The sequence below is a fragment of the Ceratosolen solmsi genome, unplaced genomic scaffold (assembly GCF_000503995.2).
Source record: "Ceratosolen solmsi marchali unplaced genomic scaffold, CerSol_1.0 scaffold33, whole genome shotgun sequence".
Taxonomy (NCBI): Eukaryota; Metazoa; Arthropoda; class Insecta; order Hymenoptera; family Agaonidae; genus Ceratosolen; species Ceratosolen solmsi.
The window spans coordinates 1,126,602-1,141,171 of record NW_011948438.1 but is presented as its reverse complement, the minus strand read 5'-3'; the positions used below and the strand labels follow the sequence as shown (position 1 = coordinate 1,141,171).

General features: G+C 26.8%; 1 protein-coding gene across 1 annotated transcript in view; it reads right to left on the bottom strand.

Moving 5' to 3' along the window:
- NKCC (sodium potassium chloride cotransporter) overlaps positions 1-14,570 on the bottom strand; it is a 49,886-nt gene that overhangs the window by 19,062 nt on the left and 16,254 nt on the right. Inside the window, exons 2-3 of the mRNA XM_011503472.1 lie at positions 6,763-6,903; positions 6,041-6,101 (exon numbers count right to left, since the gene is read on the bottom strand). Coding sequence (XP_011501774.1) covers positions 6,041-6,101; positions 6,763-6,903 — 202 coding nt within the window. The remainder of the gene's footprint in view (positions 1-6,040; positions 6,102-6,762; positions 6,904-14,570) is intronic.

Sequence of the window (14,570 nt, the reverse complement as noted above, 5' to 3'; positions counted from 1 at the left end):
AAAAACATTGCTTCAATGCAATCAAGGATGCGTGCAAGATTATGCAAATAATTGTATAAAAATATGCAAATGAAATATGAAGATGAATTTGTCATTACCAGTATTTGGTCGAATATAATATATTATTAAGATATTTATGTTAATATTGACATATAAATGTTAATAATAAACTGTCACAATATCATTTACCAAATAAAATATGATAGAACTGATAGTTATGTCATAAAAAACGCAATATAATTCCATTAAATTATATTATAAAATTATATATTACAAATGGACTGTGCTAAATGCACAATAATAATAATGCAATAAAAACTATAAATTTTATAGAAAAATATTTATCTATAGATATTAAAAATTATTCATATTTATCATTTTAATCCTATAAATTTTTATACATTTTAACATAGTTATCTTTAGGTGTAATTAACATTGTTATTTATAATATTGAAATTTTCAAATATCAGTATAAAAGTTAATCCTTCGTTAGAAGTTTTCTTAAATAAAAATAAATTTCTTTTTAAATATATATTCGTAAAAAAGATCAATTACTAATATTGAAAGCAATAATACACTTAACGTTAATATTCCAGAGGATGATAAATTTTTTAATGTAATTAAAAATTTTATCAACATTTCAAAATTAATAAATTGTGTACTTTTTCGTAAAAGTAGGTCATTTTTTTCTATTAGCCAAGTTTAATAACATTTAACGATGCTTTATTATTTGAGGAGTCAGTTATTATTATTATTAGTTTAAAAATACGAAGAAATGGTAATTGCTGTATTTTATTATATGAAATTGACATTCGTATTCGAACGTTCATATTGTTAGATAATGATTCGTTCGAATACATTGAAACTTTTATATTTTCATTTAACTTTAGCTTCGGAAATTTTTTGTAAAATGATTTTAATTACAATCGCTATTACGCTTGAATTCGTTTAGATTTTTCCATTTAATTATATATATATATAAACGATCATTATTAGGGATAAAAAAAAAAAAAAAAAAAATGAGTGAAAATATATTAATTAATAAACTAATTTTACAATACTCCATGATTGCGATCCATTTAAGATTTGAGTTTTCCATTTTATCGATACTGTGCAATAAAGTAATGAGTGCATTTTATTTCGAGGGTAAAATTTGGTTTGTGGGTCGGAGAAAAATGGCTTTGCACTTTGATGGGATTTTATCTGATTCTTATATGATCCCTCATGACATTGAAAGAAATCGAAAAGTCTATGCATTTATAGGTCAATCGAATGTGAACAAAATTCAATTTCGGTCCTTGTATTTCATGACTAATAAAGAAAACTATTTTATAAATGTGTTATGTATTATTGTTTGTTGTATAAACTGTTGTTGTATAAATATCTTTGCCTACAAAGTAAGTTAAGAAACATCTATATGTTTTAAAAATTGTTATTTGGTATTACACGTATTCAATAGTTTTTAATAACTTTATTATGATGAATTGTTAAGAATAATAAAAAGTAAATACTTTTAAGTATTTTTTAAGTATACGATACTAAATATCAATTTGCTATATAAGTATTAAGTTACTGCGGCAAGCTTTACAATATTAACATATATGATATATATATATATATATATATATATATATATATATAAGTAAGTATACCCAAAGAGTGTGTAAATGAGGTAAACATAAAATTAATTTATTTATATTAAAACGAGTGTTTATTTAGTAGACTAAGATAGCTAAAGCAGATTTCTTAAATGAGCAATTCTTTTTAGCTAGATTAATTAAGCAATGAATTCGACGTATTTAATAATTTATATTAACAATTTACACAACTTCAAATATTGATTTGATCCAACTGGTATTATCGATAAATTTCTAAAATAAAAGCTTTTTTTCGTAAAATTGAATCAATGTATAATTATTTCAATATTAAATTTAATTAATATCTCGAATATTGTACTTTTAATGTAAAAATTCTTGAAAGCTAAATATTTATCAACTAGACGAGTAAACAGAAGCACAATCATAAGAAAATTTTATTACAACCTACATTATAAAATTAAAAAAATAATGTTGTAAAATAATACGAGACATTTTATGTTGCATAATCATCATTTATATTTTCTTATAGACGAATAATTATATATAATTTACGAATAAGAGTTGTAATTAAATTAAAGTTTTTTAATCATTAATATTTTTAAAATCATTCAATATGTGTGTCGTATATGAAACATTGATAATATTATAAAATTATAATTAAAGTATATGAATTTTTTGTTATTTAGTTAATTTTTTTATTTGAAATTAACATTATTTAAAATATCAAACTTTATGCAATATCATGCGAATCATCGTTATCGCGTCGATAAAACGCTATAAATCCTTAATAAAATAGTGATTTTTCTCGTTAAAAATCAGATTGAAAAGAAAAGCTGAAATCGATTTCCTGTGATGTGAGAAACCATTGAAAAAAGATTTTTCACTTTCCAAAATGAGATAGATATGCTTCTCACTTTTATTCTAATCAAAATGAGTTTCTGAATTTTAATATAAAGCAGATATTTTGTCTTTTTTAATTTAATTGTAAACGATGGCTACTAAAATTAATAAATAATGTTCCATTTTCGTTGAAATGTGTACATTGTCTAGTCTGTTAATTTTCTTTTTATTTTATCTGTTGCGCGTATCAAATGGTAGTTGGAAACGAGGAAGGGAAGCAAAATAAAACGAAAGAAAGAAGAAGAGAGAACGAGTGTTCATTTTCCATCTCCATTTTAGTTTGTTTGGAGATGAAACATGCAACGCATAAAGCAAATTAGTCTTTCTTCCTTAGAAATAAATACTAAAATTATATTTTATTAAACTTATTTCTCGATCAATTAAAAAGAATTGGGTCGTATACCCGCACCCCCTCCCCCGCAATTTATTTACATATATCTACATTTATAAGATTGTTATTTAAATATATTCGTTTTCATTATTAGTTTTTAATTTAAAAGTATTTTTAATCGTTATAAGTAATGATAGAAGCAATTGTTTCACTTGTTGCTTCATATTTCGGTTTTATATAGACATTCGAACATGTTTTTAATTGGATTTTACAAATTAAAATATTCTGATTACTTCATACAAATTTTTACTAACTAAACATAAATTAATTATTTAAATTTAAAATACTTTTACAAACGATGGTTAACTTAATAAATATGTTTATATAAACGAATTGTTATTGCATTATAAATGACAAATTATTATTATATCATAAAAATAATTATCAATCAAATATAAAAAGGTTTGATATCATTATTGTCAAACCCCTAGTTTCATTCAATAATTTATATACGAACATTCGTTTATGAATAGTAGAAGTGTGTTTATTCTTCGTATTAACTTATGTAAGCTTTCTACGCAAAATACACCTTTATTTCTTTAACATCTCTCTTTACTTGCCCTCCCTAAGGGCAGTGACATCGCTTTTACTTTCCTTCTCAGGCTCTCGAAGGATATTGTTACTGTGACTCTAGATTTATTGGGAAGGCTAAAAAGAAATACACAAAAATGTTTTCTTTAGGAATAAAGGATTTACTTCAATATGCTTATACCTTCATGAAGCTGTCATAATTTAATTAATTAATTAATTATATATATATATATATATATATATATATATATCTGTGGAAAGTGAAATATTTTTTTTTCTGAATTAGCTTTAATATTCGCACTATCTGTTTTTTTTACATTTTATACAACAATAATATTAAATTAATTATTAAAATTAAATAGCATTATCTTTAAATATGTATAGATATAATTTGAAAAAATTATTCAATATATATTATTGAATTGATGAAAAACATTATAAGAATTTGAAAACATTTTCGAAAATTTAGTTAAATTTATAAGCAAGAAACGTACCTTTTTTCAGAATAACATTGTTCAATTTGTGAGAAAAGTAATATTTAATGTGTGAAAGCTTACTCAATTTTCGTAAAAAAAAAAAGATGATATATAAGGCTTACGCAATGAACATAATAATATAATCACACACGGATTTCTAAAAGACATTTTCTTATACTTGAAATTTTTACAGTTATATATATATATATATATATATATATATATATAATTATATATCTAGTTTTTATAGAAATCATTATACATTTGTTTAATAATTTGAAAACAGTAGTTTTAGAAATATTTTTCAAAGAACAATCTAAACAGTAATTTTATGTAGGCATATAAATAAAAGGTTAAATGAAAATGTAGTTAATATATTTATTTATTATAAAATAAAATTTTTTAATTGTATTGATTTATTGATTTTAGTTAAATTGTGATTATGCAAATCATTTATGAAAGACCGAAGATTTTCACTAAATTGTATTTATTTATTGAAATGTTTGAATTGCCTATTAGCTCTAGTTGTTCGTATCATTACTATTGCTTTTCTTGAATAAATAATGATTTTGTTTTGCAAAAAATTCGTGTTTTAAAAGAAAAATCATGTATTTTATGTTAATATTAATAGTGATTATTATCAAATACAAGCAAGACTCGAGGTAATCTAAAGAATATTCTTTTAATAAAATGTATTTCAAGGTAATTACGGAGTTTATTATCAGTGCGCAATTAGAGAGACTAATGTATTAACAACATCAGAGACTAAATGAAGTTGACTTTTTCAAAAGGTCAGCACTACCAAGCTTAGCTTCAAAAGTTTACATTCGAATCATTGCTAATCAGCTGCTATCAGCATTACTCTTGCAATTACTTTCAGCTGTCAGACTGTCAACATAGATACAATAATAACAAAAGTATGTTAACTAATTTGAATCGATTCAGTTGCGTCCATTCAGTTGCGATTAAAGACAATCACGTTCGTGTTTATATTCTTTGTTATTTTTTAGTATTTCTAGCGTCTCGATTTCTTAGTCCGAGCTCCTCTCATCTGTTTCTTAACAAAACATGAACCTTGAATCTCGTCAAAAACTTAATTGAAAACATGTTTCAAATAGTACAATTTTCATTATGCACAAGGTAGTGATTTTGTAATTATAAAATTCCTTCGATCTTTCCTCAACTCATAATTATTTGTGTATTTATATATAAATTTATATAATATAAATTCGAGGTAAATATTAAAAATTCTTAAAGAGTCCCTGAAGATTCCATTTAATTATAATACTGCAAAAATTAAAAAAGTATTTTTTTAAATTTTTTACTTAAATATTATTTCAATTACTTTAGTGAAAAATATATTCGTTTGTATTGTAATTAAATTGGCAAAAACTCGAAGTCGCCAGCGTAATTATAAATTGACGAATTCATTATCGTGTCAAATAATGAAAAAAAGATCAACACGGAAAAAATTTTTGTAATAATTGAAAGCATTTGCCTGCTTTATGGGAAAAAAGAAGAAAGAATTGAATTGCGAGCTACGCATATTTTTCATATTGTTCCTGCTATCGATGCCGGCAAACAAGAAAGCATATCTCATTCTCGCGGTATTGGCGGTAAGTGAACAAAACAATAAATTGAAGCTTACAGCAGCTAGACGATGAAAAAGAAAATGAAAAAAAAAGGATACGAAGCGCCGTCCAGTCGCGTCGGCGGCAGCCTACACACTTACGCAGATGCCTGTACGCGCGTGAAAGATTATATATACACACACGCACAAGCGCGCGCGCACGCACACGCACGCACACACGCACGCACACACACACACGCACACACACACGCACACACACACACACACACATATATATATATATATATAGAGAGAGAGAGAGAGAGAGAGAGAGAGAGAGAGAGAGAGAGAGAGAGAGAGAGAGAGAGAGAGAGAGAGAGAGAGAGAGAGAGAGAGAGAGAGAGAGAGAGAGAGAGAGAGAGAGAGAGAGAGAGAGAGAGAGAGAGAGAGAAAGAGAAAGAGAGACACGGATGGAAAGAGGACTGGATGGATTATCGATTGGAAGCTTTATTCTTAGCTGTGCGAGGCTGAAGGAAAGCAGAAAGAGAAAAGATATATGACAACTTCCGCTTACCTTAGCGGGGTTTCCCTCATGTAGCTCAGCGAGAGATGGACGCTTCGCTCGTCTACTAAGCCTACAAAAAGACAGATTGAGTGAGAGTTCCATGCATACATGCGCATAGCTAAATATTGGATATTTATGTGTAACAACTATATTGGCTTATAATTCTGTTGGTTCAACGATTTTTGTTGACGTTCGTCAGAACGTCGCACTTTTTTATTATTTGTTCGCGACGTTAACGCGAAATTGAAGTCTGGCGAATACCGACGATTAAAGTTCATTGGATCTCGAGTATGGAATGGCAAAATATTAATCCAGGATACTTTTGTAGATACGAGTATTAAAGGAACTATTTACTTGTAGATTTGTCATTCGGCAGTTATTGCTATAATTATCATCATTATCATCATCATTATTATTATCATTATTATTATAATCATTATAAATTCTTATATCGTATGTCTTGACTTAAGAACATATGAATATTTAAAAATACTTATATTTATATATTATATAATGTATAATAATTTCTTTTAGTTTATAAATATTTTATTTGAGCCAGGCAATTAATTATATAATATGCCAATGTACAGTTAAAATATCAAAGCAACGCACGCTATTAAGTGAGAGTTTAAATTCGACTTTTTTTTTCTACTAATAAACAAAGATTTGCTTTTGCGTGATCAATGTTGATGTTAATTTCGCCTTGATAAATAAATATGAACAGATTGTACCTGTAGTGATCTAAACGTGGGACAACGTCCCAGAGGCCGTTGACGTTGAGCGTCATTGTCGGCCTTTTGCTGTTCATTGTGATCTGCTCATTCCCACTTGCTTCATCGCCCTTCGCTTGGAATCGACCCTCCATTCCAATTCTGTAAAAAAATATTATTTTTTCTGACATTCGTTCGACAACATTCAACGATTAACTAAACTACGATCAACTGTGTTTATGAACTGCTTCGTATTCTCATTATAAACTAGAAAGATATTATTTCAATAAAAACTATATTATTTATTTGAGTAAACGAGGCATATATTTTTCATAGTTTCATAGTTTTTCAAATTAATTTCAACTAAATAATTATCGAGATTTATGTAAATGGCACTAGGAATAACTAATACTATAATATAGTATAGTAATAGGGATGTATAGTGAAATTAATTTTAATAGTTTATTATATTATAGTATATTTAGTAGTATTTGGCAACAGATAGTATATATCGCTGTAGTATAGAAAAAGTAAAAAGTAGTAAAAAGGCGTGTTACATTTTAAAAAGATAATCATTTTTGTTTAAAATAAATGTGCGTATGGACAAAGTTTTGCAAAACTATGCTAATATGCTAGTTTTACAAAAATTAATTTAGCATAAATTTCTTCAGTTTTACTACTATATAATTTTTTAAGGATTTATTAACAATATCTTGCCTCGTGAAAACAAAACTTTTTTTAATTAGGTATATTTGCTATTTAATTTATTTCTATATTATTTTATAAGCGCTTTTTACACTTATTAATATTTATAGAAACGTATACCATTTTCCGTGAGAGAATTGGAAATAAAAAGATGAAAAATTGTGATACAGTAGGGAATATATCTTTAATTCAAAACTATAAAAATTTGATATTTATAAAAGATTTTTATTACTTTAAAAAGATATTTCATATAATTCATATAAATGTATGATATCTATATAATCTATGCTAATATATGGATATTCAAATTCAAAATAGTGAAAGTACGATTTGACAGTAGAACAAATCGATTAAATGCAATTTATCATTGACTGTGTTAAATCATATTATTTATTATTATTATAAACATACATATAATGTTAATGTAACAATTAGATAATAAAATAATATGACAAGTTTACTATACGCATTAAAAAAAAAAAAAAAATAAAATTCCTTAAAGTAAAAAAATTCAATTTTTACATTGATTTTTCTGGTATAAATGGCATTATATGAAAATATAATGAACAATAAATTGAAATATTAAAAATATATAAGCTTTTTTGAAACATAATTACAAGTAAATTAAAAAAGTGGAAACAAAGTTAAAACTATTACGAATGTAATATGTCTCCCTAAACCTAAGTTCGCGTCACTTGAATTAACATATATATATTTTGGTAATTTCAGATATCTTATTGATTATTTTAATTCTTCCCAACAATTTTCATCTCAATGAACTATTTTATATACTGCATATATTTCTAAATTTATTGGGAATTTAATATATTATTAGACAAATTTCAAACACTACCGTAATATTTGATTGGAAAGTATATTTTCATTAAAAATAAGATAACTGTAATAATGAATCGAATAAATAATTGTTTAGATTTTCTAGTACATAAATTATAATATAATTATTAATTTTTTATCATAATAATTTCATAATTCTAAAAAATAAAAATATTCTTTCATACAATAGCGACACTTTTCTGCATAAACTTCACTATATATACATAGAACATATTATAAAATTATATTTTATAATGTTGCTCTGTATTGATTTTTATTATTTATTTAATGAACAAGTATCGCCCCCTTATATTTCTAAGATTTTTAAATATATTGCAATTCCAAGGTGTACGCGTTTATGTGATGATAAGCCATTTAGTAGGATAACTAGGACTTTCTTTGGATGGCATATATTTTTCACATTGACGAGTATATTTCTATTATGAACATTTGTTTAGTATATGAAAACTTATGATAATACTTTATTTATAAATCGCCTCTGTTTTTTTTTTTACCAAAGAAAATTTGTTAATTAAGAACTTTATTTATCTAATTTGACAATGTTTTGCAGTATAATTTAACATTTTAAAATATTTTCTATAACCAGAATTTTAAGTCAATAACTGCATTTTTATAGCATATAGTAAATGTATGATGATATTTGTAAAAATATTTTTCACATATATTCTGAAAAATTTCATATCTAAAAAATTGAGAAAGTAAAATCTTTGGTGTTCCCAAGGTAGTTCAGAAACCATCTGATAAAGTAGACCTCGAATTATGCCCTTGAGAGATTGTTATCTTCCAATGTTATGAATTATATCTTCTTGTTTTTATACAGCAAAAGAAACTACAAATTTCAATAAATTTCAATTTTTATCCTCATTACTAATATTATTTTCAATAAACTTTTACATATGTATAATATCGCTTTAATCTACTTGTTTTTTGTTCAGAATTTTATCATAAATAAATAAATAAATATATATATATATATATTTAGTTATCATCAAAATTTTAACATAGAATGATTTTGCATTTTACATGTAAATTTGCCTAGTAAAAGTAATTTATATATAAAAAGATAAATTGTATTCGCCTATTGGACTACCGAATATCAAAGCAAAAATATCAATTTATTTTGCTTACTACATAATAATCTTACAATATTTTATTTTTATATATCAATATTGACGTACAGTTGTAGTTTTTGCAATAGGGAAAGGAAAGACATGAAAGAAAACTAATGTAATAAAATAATTTTATAAATAAAAATTTAAGTCGCACTAAAGATTATAAAATTTATAATTTGTTTTTCCTATGTCCAAATAATTATTCAAATTTTTTATAAATATTTGTTTCACTGAGGAGATTAGAAAATGATCACATAAAACAAAGATTTAGTAATTTTGCATCGTTTTAGTTGAAAATGAATTTTAAAATAAAATGATACACTGATAAATTCTCTGTGTAAAAAAAAAAAAATGAAAAAAAGAGAGAATAAAGTTGACATTAAACAAGATTCCCACGATCTAGTAAATGTAAAAAACATTCTATTAGTTTCACTAAAATGATTGTATTATATTATTTATTATACAAAATAAAAAAATTAAAAAAAAATGTAACCGATTCTTAAAATTCTGATGGTATTGGAAATAAATATTAATAGCTTAATCGAGCAAAAAATCTTGGTACTTGGCTTGTCAAGCTATAACCATGTCAATAACTAAGTTACTTGTGACGCCGCCCACGGCATATCCTTCGTTCTTTCGATCTAAAAGCTATACAATGTAAACGTTTGTCAATAGAAAAATATACTTTCATTTATACACGCACAAATATATATTTATAAGCAGATACATTTTCATTATCGTAATTGTAATATAGTATTGACGAAAGTATTTTTCAAATAAAGATGCTTGGGAATTTAATGGAAAGTGCAATATTTAGATTAGGTAGGAGAATATGTCAGGCGAAGAATTAAGACCTTTCGACGAATTTCAAATGGAATTTAAAACTTTATATAAATAAATACGAGTAATATTGTGATAATTTTATTAAACGCCCTCGCAGCCACTTCACATATAATCACTCACACCAATTTATCGTTTATAGTTGTTATTATTATTTACAAGATTTTTTGCGCACTTCAATTAAACATCATCGCTTGACTTGGTATTAAGCTGACCGAATCTCTTGAAATTTATCGATCAACGTCCCAAGATGAAAGCAACTCATCGAACTTTAAACATTAATAATGAATAAACTCGATGCATTATTAAAAAGAACGAAAAGGACATTATTACATTATTGCTATTCCAGATACACTCCCGTGAAATCCTGCTCTCTATGACTCCGCAAATAGTTGCTTGAGAGATGCGCACCGACGTCTTTTCTAAAATTAGCCCCACGATTAATGAATAAATAGATAAGAGAGCGATGAATGCGCGGGCGGCCATCATTCTTGAAAATCATTACACTTGAGCGGCTGGGGACATGGACTTGCGGAGCGGAGCCGATAGGAATACTTTTGCCCGTCACCGCGTGTCCAGCCTCGCGTAGTGCCACGTATTGTCGGTGGCTCCGGTCTAAGCGCCTCCCATCATCATCCGGCAAATTTTCCCAAAGTCCCGCGACGCCGGCGAATTTTCCGGAGCCACGTACGCGTCTCGGCCTTATAGATTTTTCGGCCGAGTGAGCGCTCGCGGTCGATATGGCGCGTCGATGCGCCCGCGTCAAGTATTTTCTCGTTCCTTTATTCGACGAGCGGAGGAATGCGCGGGAAATAAACAACGATGAGCATACGGTGGCATACGGGGCCGAGGGGGCTCGTGGTGCTTTTCCTTACGAGGATAAGCGTAAGTAATGGGTTTAATGATCTGCAGCTTGCTCAACATAACGTCTATTCCTTTTGCAAAATATCATTTTCATCGTACGATGATCACTTTACTGCTTTTATAGTTTGGGAATAAAGAATTTTCAAATGTCCAATTGTCAATGCGATCATAGCTACTTTGATTTTTAAACTTTCTTCCGGCATAATTTTTTCGTATGAGCTTTCATTCGGCGATACATTGTACACTTTCGATTCAACAACTGCCGATAAATGAAAAAGTCGTCAATTATCATTAATAATTAATTATTCATGATTTTTTAGACTTAAGGAAATATATTTACATTATTGATGCTTTTCTCTCGTAAAAACATGAATTGCTCCTTCGGTTTTCCTTATATAGATAAAATATTTATTTACAATTTATTATAAAATAAAAATTGCTTTGTTTCCAATTATTTCCAATCATCTGGCTTATATAGTTTTCAAAGGAAAATGAGTTGCCCTTAAGATTGGGAAAATAATGTCTTTGAGTTTGAAAACTATCGCTATTGAGGTATAAATGAATTATGTAAAAGAAACATTTGTTCTGGCATTAAACATTTTGTTGTTGTTGTTGTTGTTGTTGTTGTTGTTGTTGTTGTTGTTGTTGTTATTGTTATTGTTGTTGTCTTTTTTTTTCTTTCCTCTCTTCTTTTCCTCTCTTTTCAATATAAATAAGGAAAATATTTGAATCGGACGAAATATCTCCTAAGCTTATCGAAATCTAAATGTACAGCGCTATTGTTGCGATTATTTCTTAAAAATCGTATACAAAATCTATTCCCATATTTTTAAATGATTTCAAAATCAAGTATAAATAAATCTTGAATATTGCAGCTATCTTGTGCAGATTACATTTGTATCTTCTACTCTACAATTTCACCTACTCAACCTTGAGAAATGAAGCATCACAGAGAAGCGTGAGGGCGACAGTGCGTGGGGGAGGGGGGGGGGAGGTGAGTAAGTTCGAGCACGTGAGGGTTGAAGGGATGGGAGAAGGAGAAAACAAGGACAAAAAAGTGTCTCCCTCGGGTGAATATTTGGCTAACATAAAGGACAAGGGTCTGAAAACTTATCCGTCGGATTTTCTCGATTTTGTCTCCCCTCTTAGTTCTTTTTCATCCTATCGTTGGTGCTCTTTCTCACGTTTGGCACAACTAAAGGGAATGTGATTTAGGTCAACCAATCTCCCTTTAGTTTAGCATTGACAAAGTTTTTGTATTTTCTTTTACATTTGGATAAGAAATTGTAGTGTTTATTGGGAATTGAGATATCAAGTTTTGTCCTCTATTAGAGCAATGGAATGCTCGAATTCGCTAGAAAATCATGTATACAATTTTTTCGTATAATCGGTAAAGTTTTATTTATACATGAATTTCGAAATATTAGAGTTTCCAAATGATCAGTATTAAAAATATGAATTCATCGACTTTTTTCATAAAACTATAATATGAAAGCTAAATTTTATTATCCAATGTTCGCGGCATTTTAAGAAACGTCTTTTAAGTGTAATCTTTGAAAATGTTTACAGTTGAATGGTAATTTTATTAACTTAAGATCGAGTATTTTTTTTATACTATTGTAAAGAGCAATTCTTAAACAATTATCAATACGGAACAGTAAAAAAGATTGATAAAAAAAAAAGAAAAAAGAAAAAAGAACACTGTATATTATATTAATAAGTATTCTAGAGGTTAAACGGAGAAACTCATGAAAATATCGATGCGTAGTACAAGGAATTTATTTATCCAAGTATGTATGAATTTCATAGGAAAAATTATTTGCAATTTTTCAAAAAATATATCAATAAAGTCTTTAATTTTTGTTATGCAATGTCAATCTCAGTGATAGAAATTTCTTTACCACTATTCGACTTACAATATTACAATTACCAATCCTTTCATAGAAAAAAAATTGATCTCATAATTAATTCAGCCAATAGCTTTCTTAACTAAATTATGAAAATATTAAATATATAATAATAAAATAAAATGAAGAAAAATTAAAAATATGGAATCACATAATATAAATAGATATATGGAATTCTTATCATTATGTAATATATCAAATTATTATATAAGAATATAAATATTTGACGCAGGAAATGTGCTACGTAGTAAGACTCGTTTCTGTTTTTAATATTGAATTACTTGCTTCATAATTGATAAATAATAAAATTTTTTTAAAATAAATACAGTTTATGAATTTTCTTGTAAAAATAAAAAGTCATAGAAACAATAACATTAAATAATGTGATAGAAATTCATTGATTGAACTATGATGATTGGCAAGAAGTAATTCAGTTACAAATGATAACTGTGAAATTTGCATCACATAATGATGTAATTAAACAAATCATAAATTCATAAATTATGAAGAAATTGAAATGACTACGTTAATGGTGTTGATAGCTATTATCCGTAACAATAACGATCAGGATGAACGTAGCCTTTCTCATCAATAGTTTATTCCGATAATTGTTTATCTTTTTTCTTTGAATTCAAGGAATAATCAGATGATGCAATTGCATCAGTTGCGCGTTAAATGCTTTTACGACTACTAAACATTTTTATTTCTCCCGCCATAGTTTTTCTCTTTTCGCCTTTCTGTAAATATGCCGCTTCCGATTCCGTCGAGTATAGATACGAGTTAAAATGCAAAACGAGAAGGACGAAACCATTGAGAAACGAGTGTGCAGTATTTATAGGTACGAGAATTTATTTAGAAGCAGATTCGTCCGTGATATCGACCAGGGAAAACGAAGCTTTTCAAATGAACCCGATGAAGTTACAACGTAATTGGAATCTCTTTTATCATGATGTCTAGAAGCTTTTAATAATGTTGAACTTTTCATATTTTCTCTAAGAATTACGATTCACTAAGGAACAATATTATTATTAATTAAAAATTATGTTCATTATTAAAATAAGTGCCTCGACTCTGCATAATAGGGTAATTATATAATTAAATTAGTAAAAAAATATGGTTATTTATTGAAAGCGCTCTATATTAATGGAATTAAAGTATTTTTTGTTCATAATTATTGATTTTAATATTATTTGAAAATATATTAAAGTTTAAATTAATCTGAAAATAATAATGACATTAACTATAGGCCTATTATCAACAAATCACTATTATTATCATTATTGAATGTTTTATGAATATTTTAATAATTTGAAATTTTAAAGAAATTCGAATAAAAATGTTGGATAAATTCATTGTCCAATATGAAATTCATTTCATCTTAAGAATTATGCGAGCTATATCGCGTAAAACATTCTCACAAACTCCTCAAAGTTCCATGTTTAAAAAATAAAATTTTTATTTATTCTTTCAATGCAAATTATTCAATTTTGAATGACAATAACAACAACAACAACAACAACAACAACAACAACAACAACAACAACAA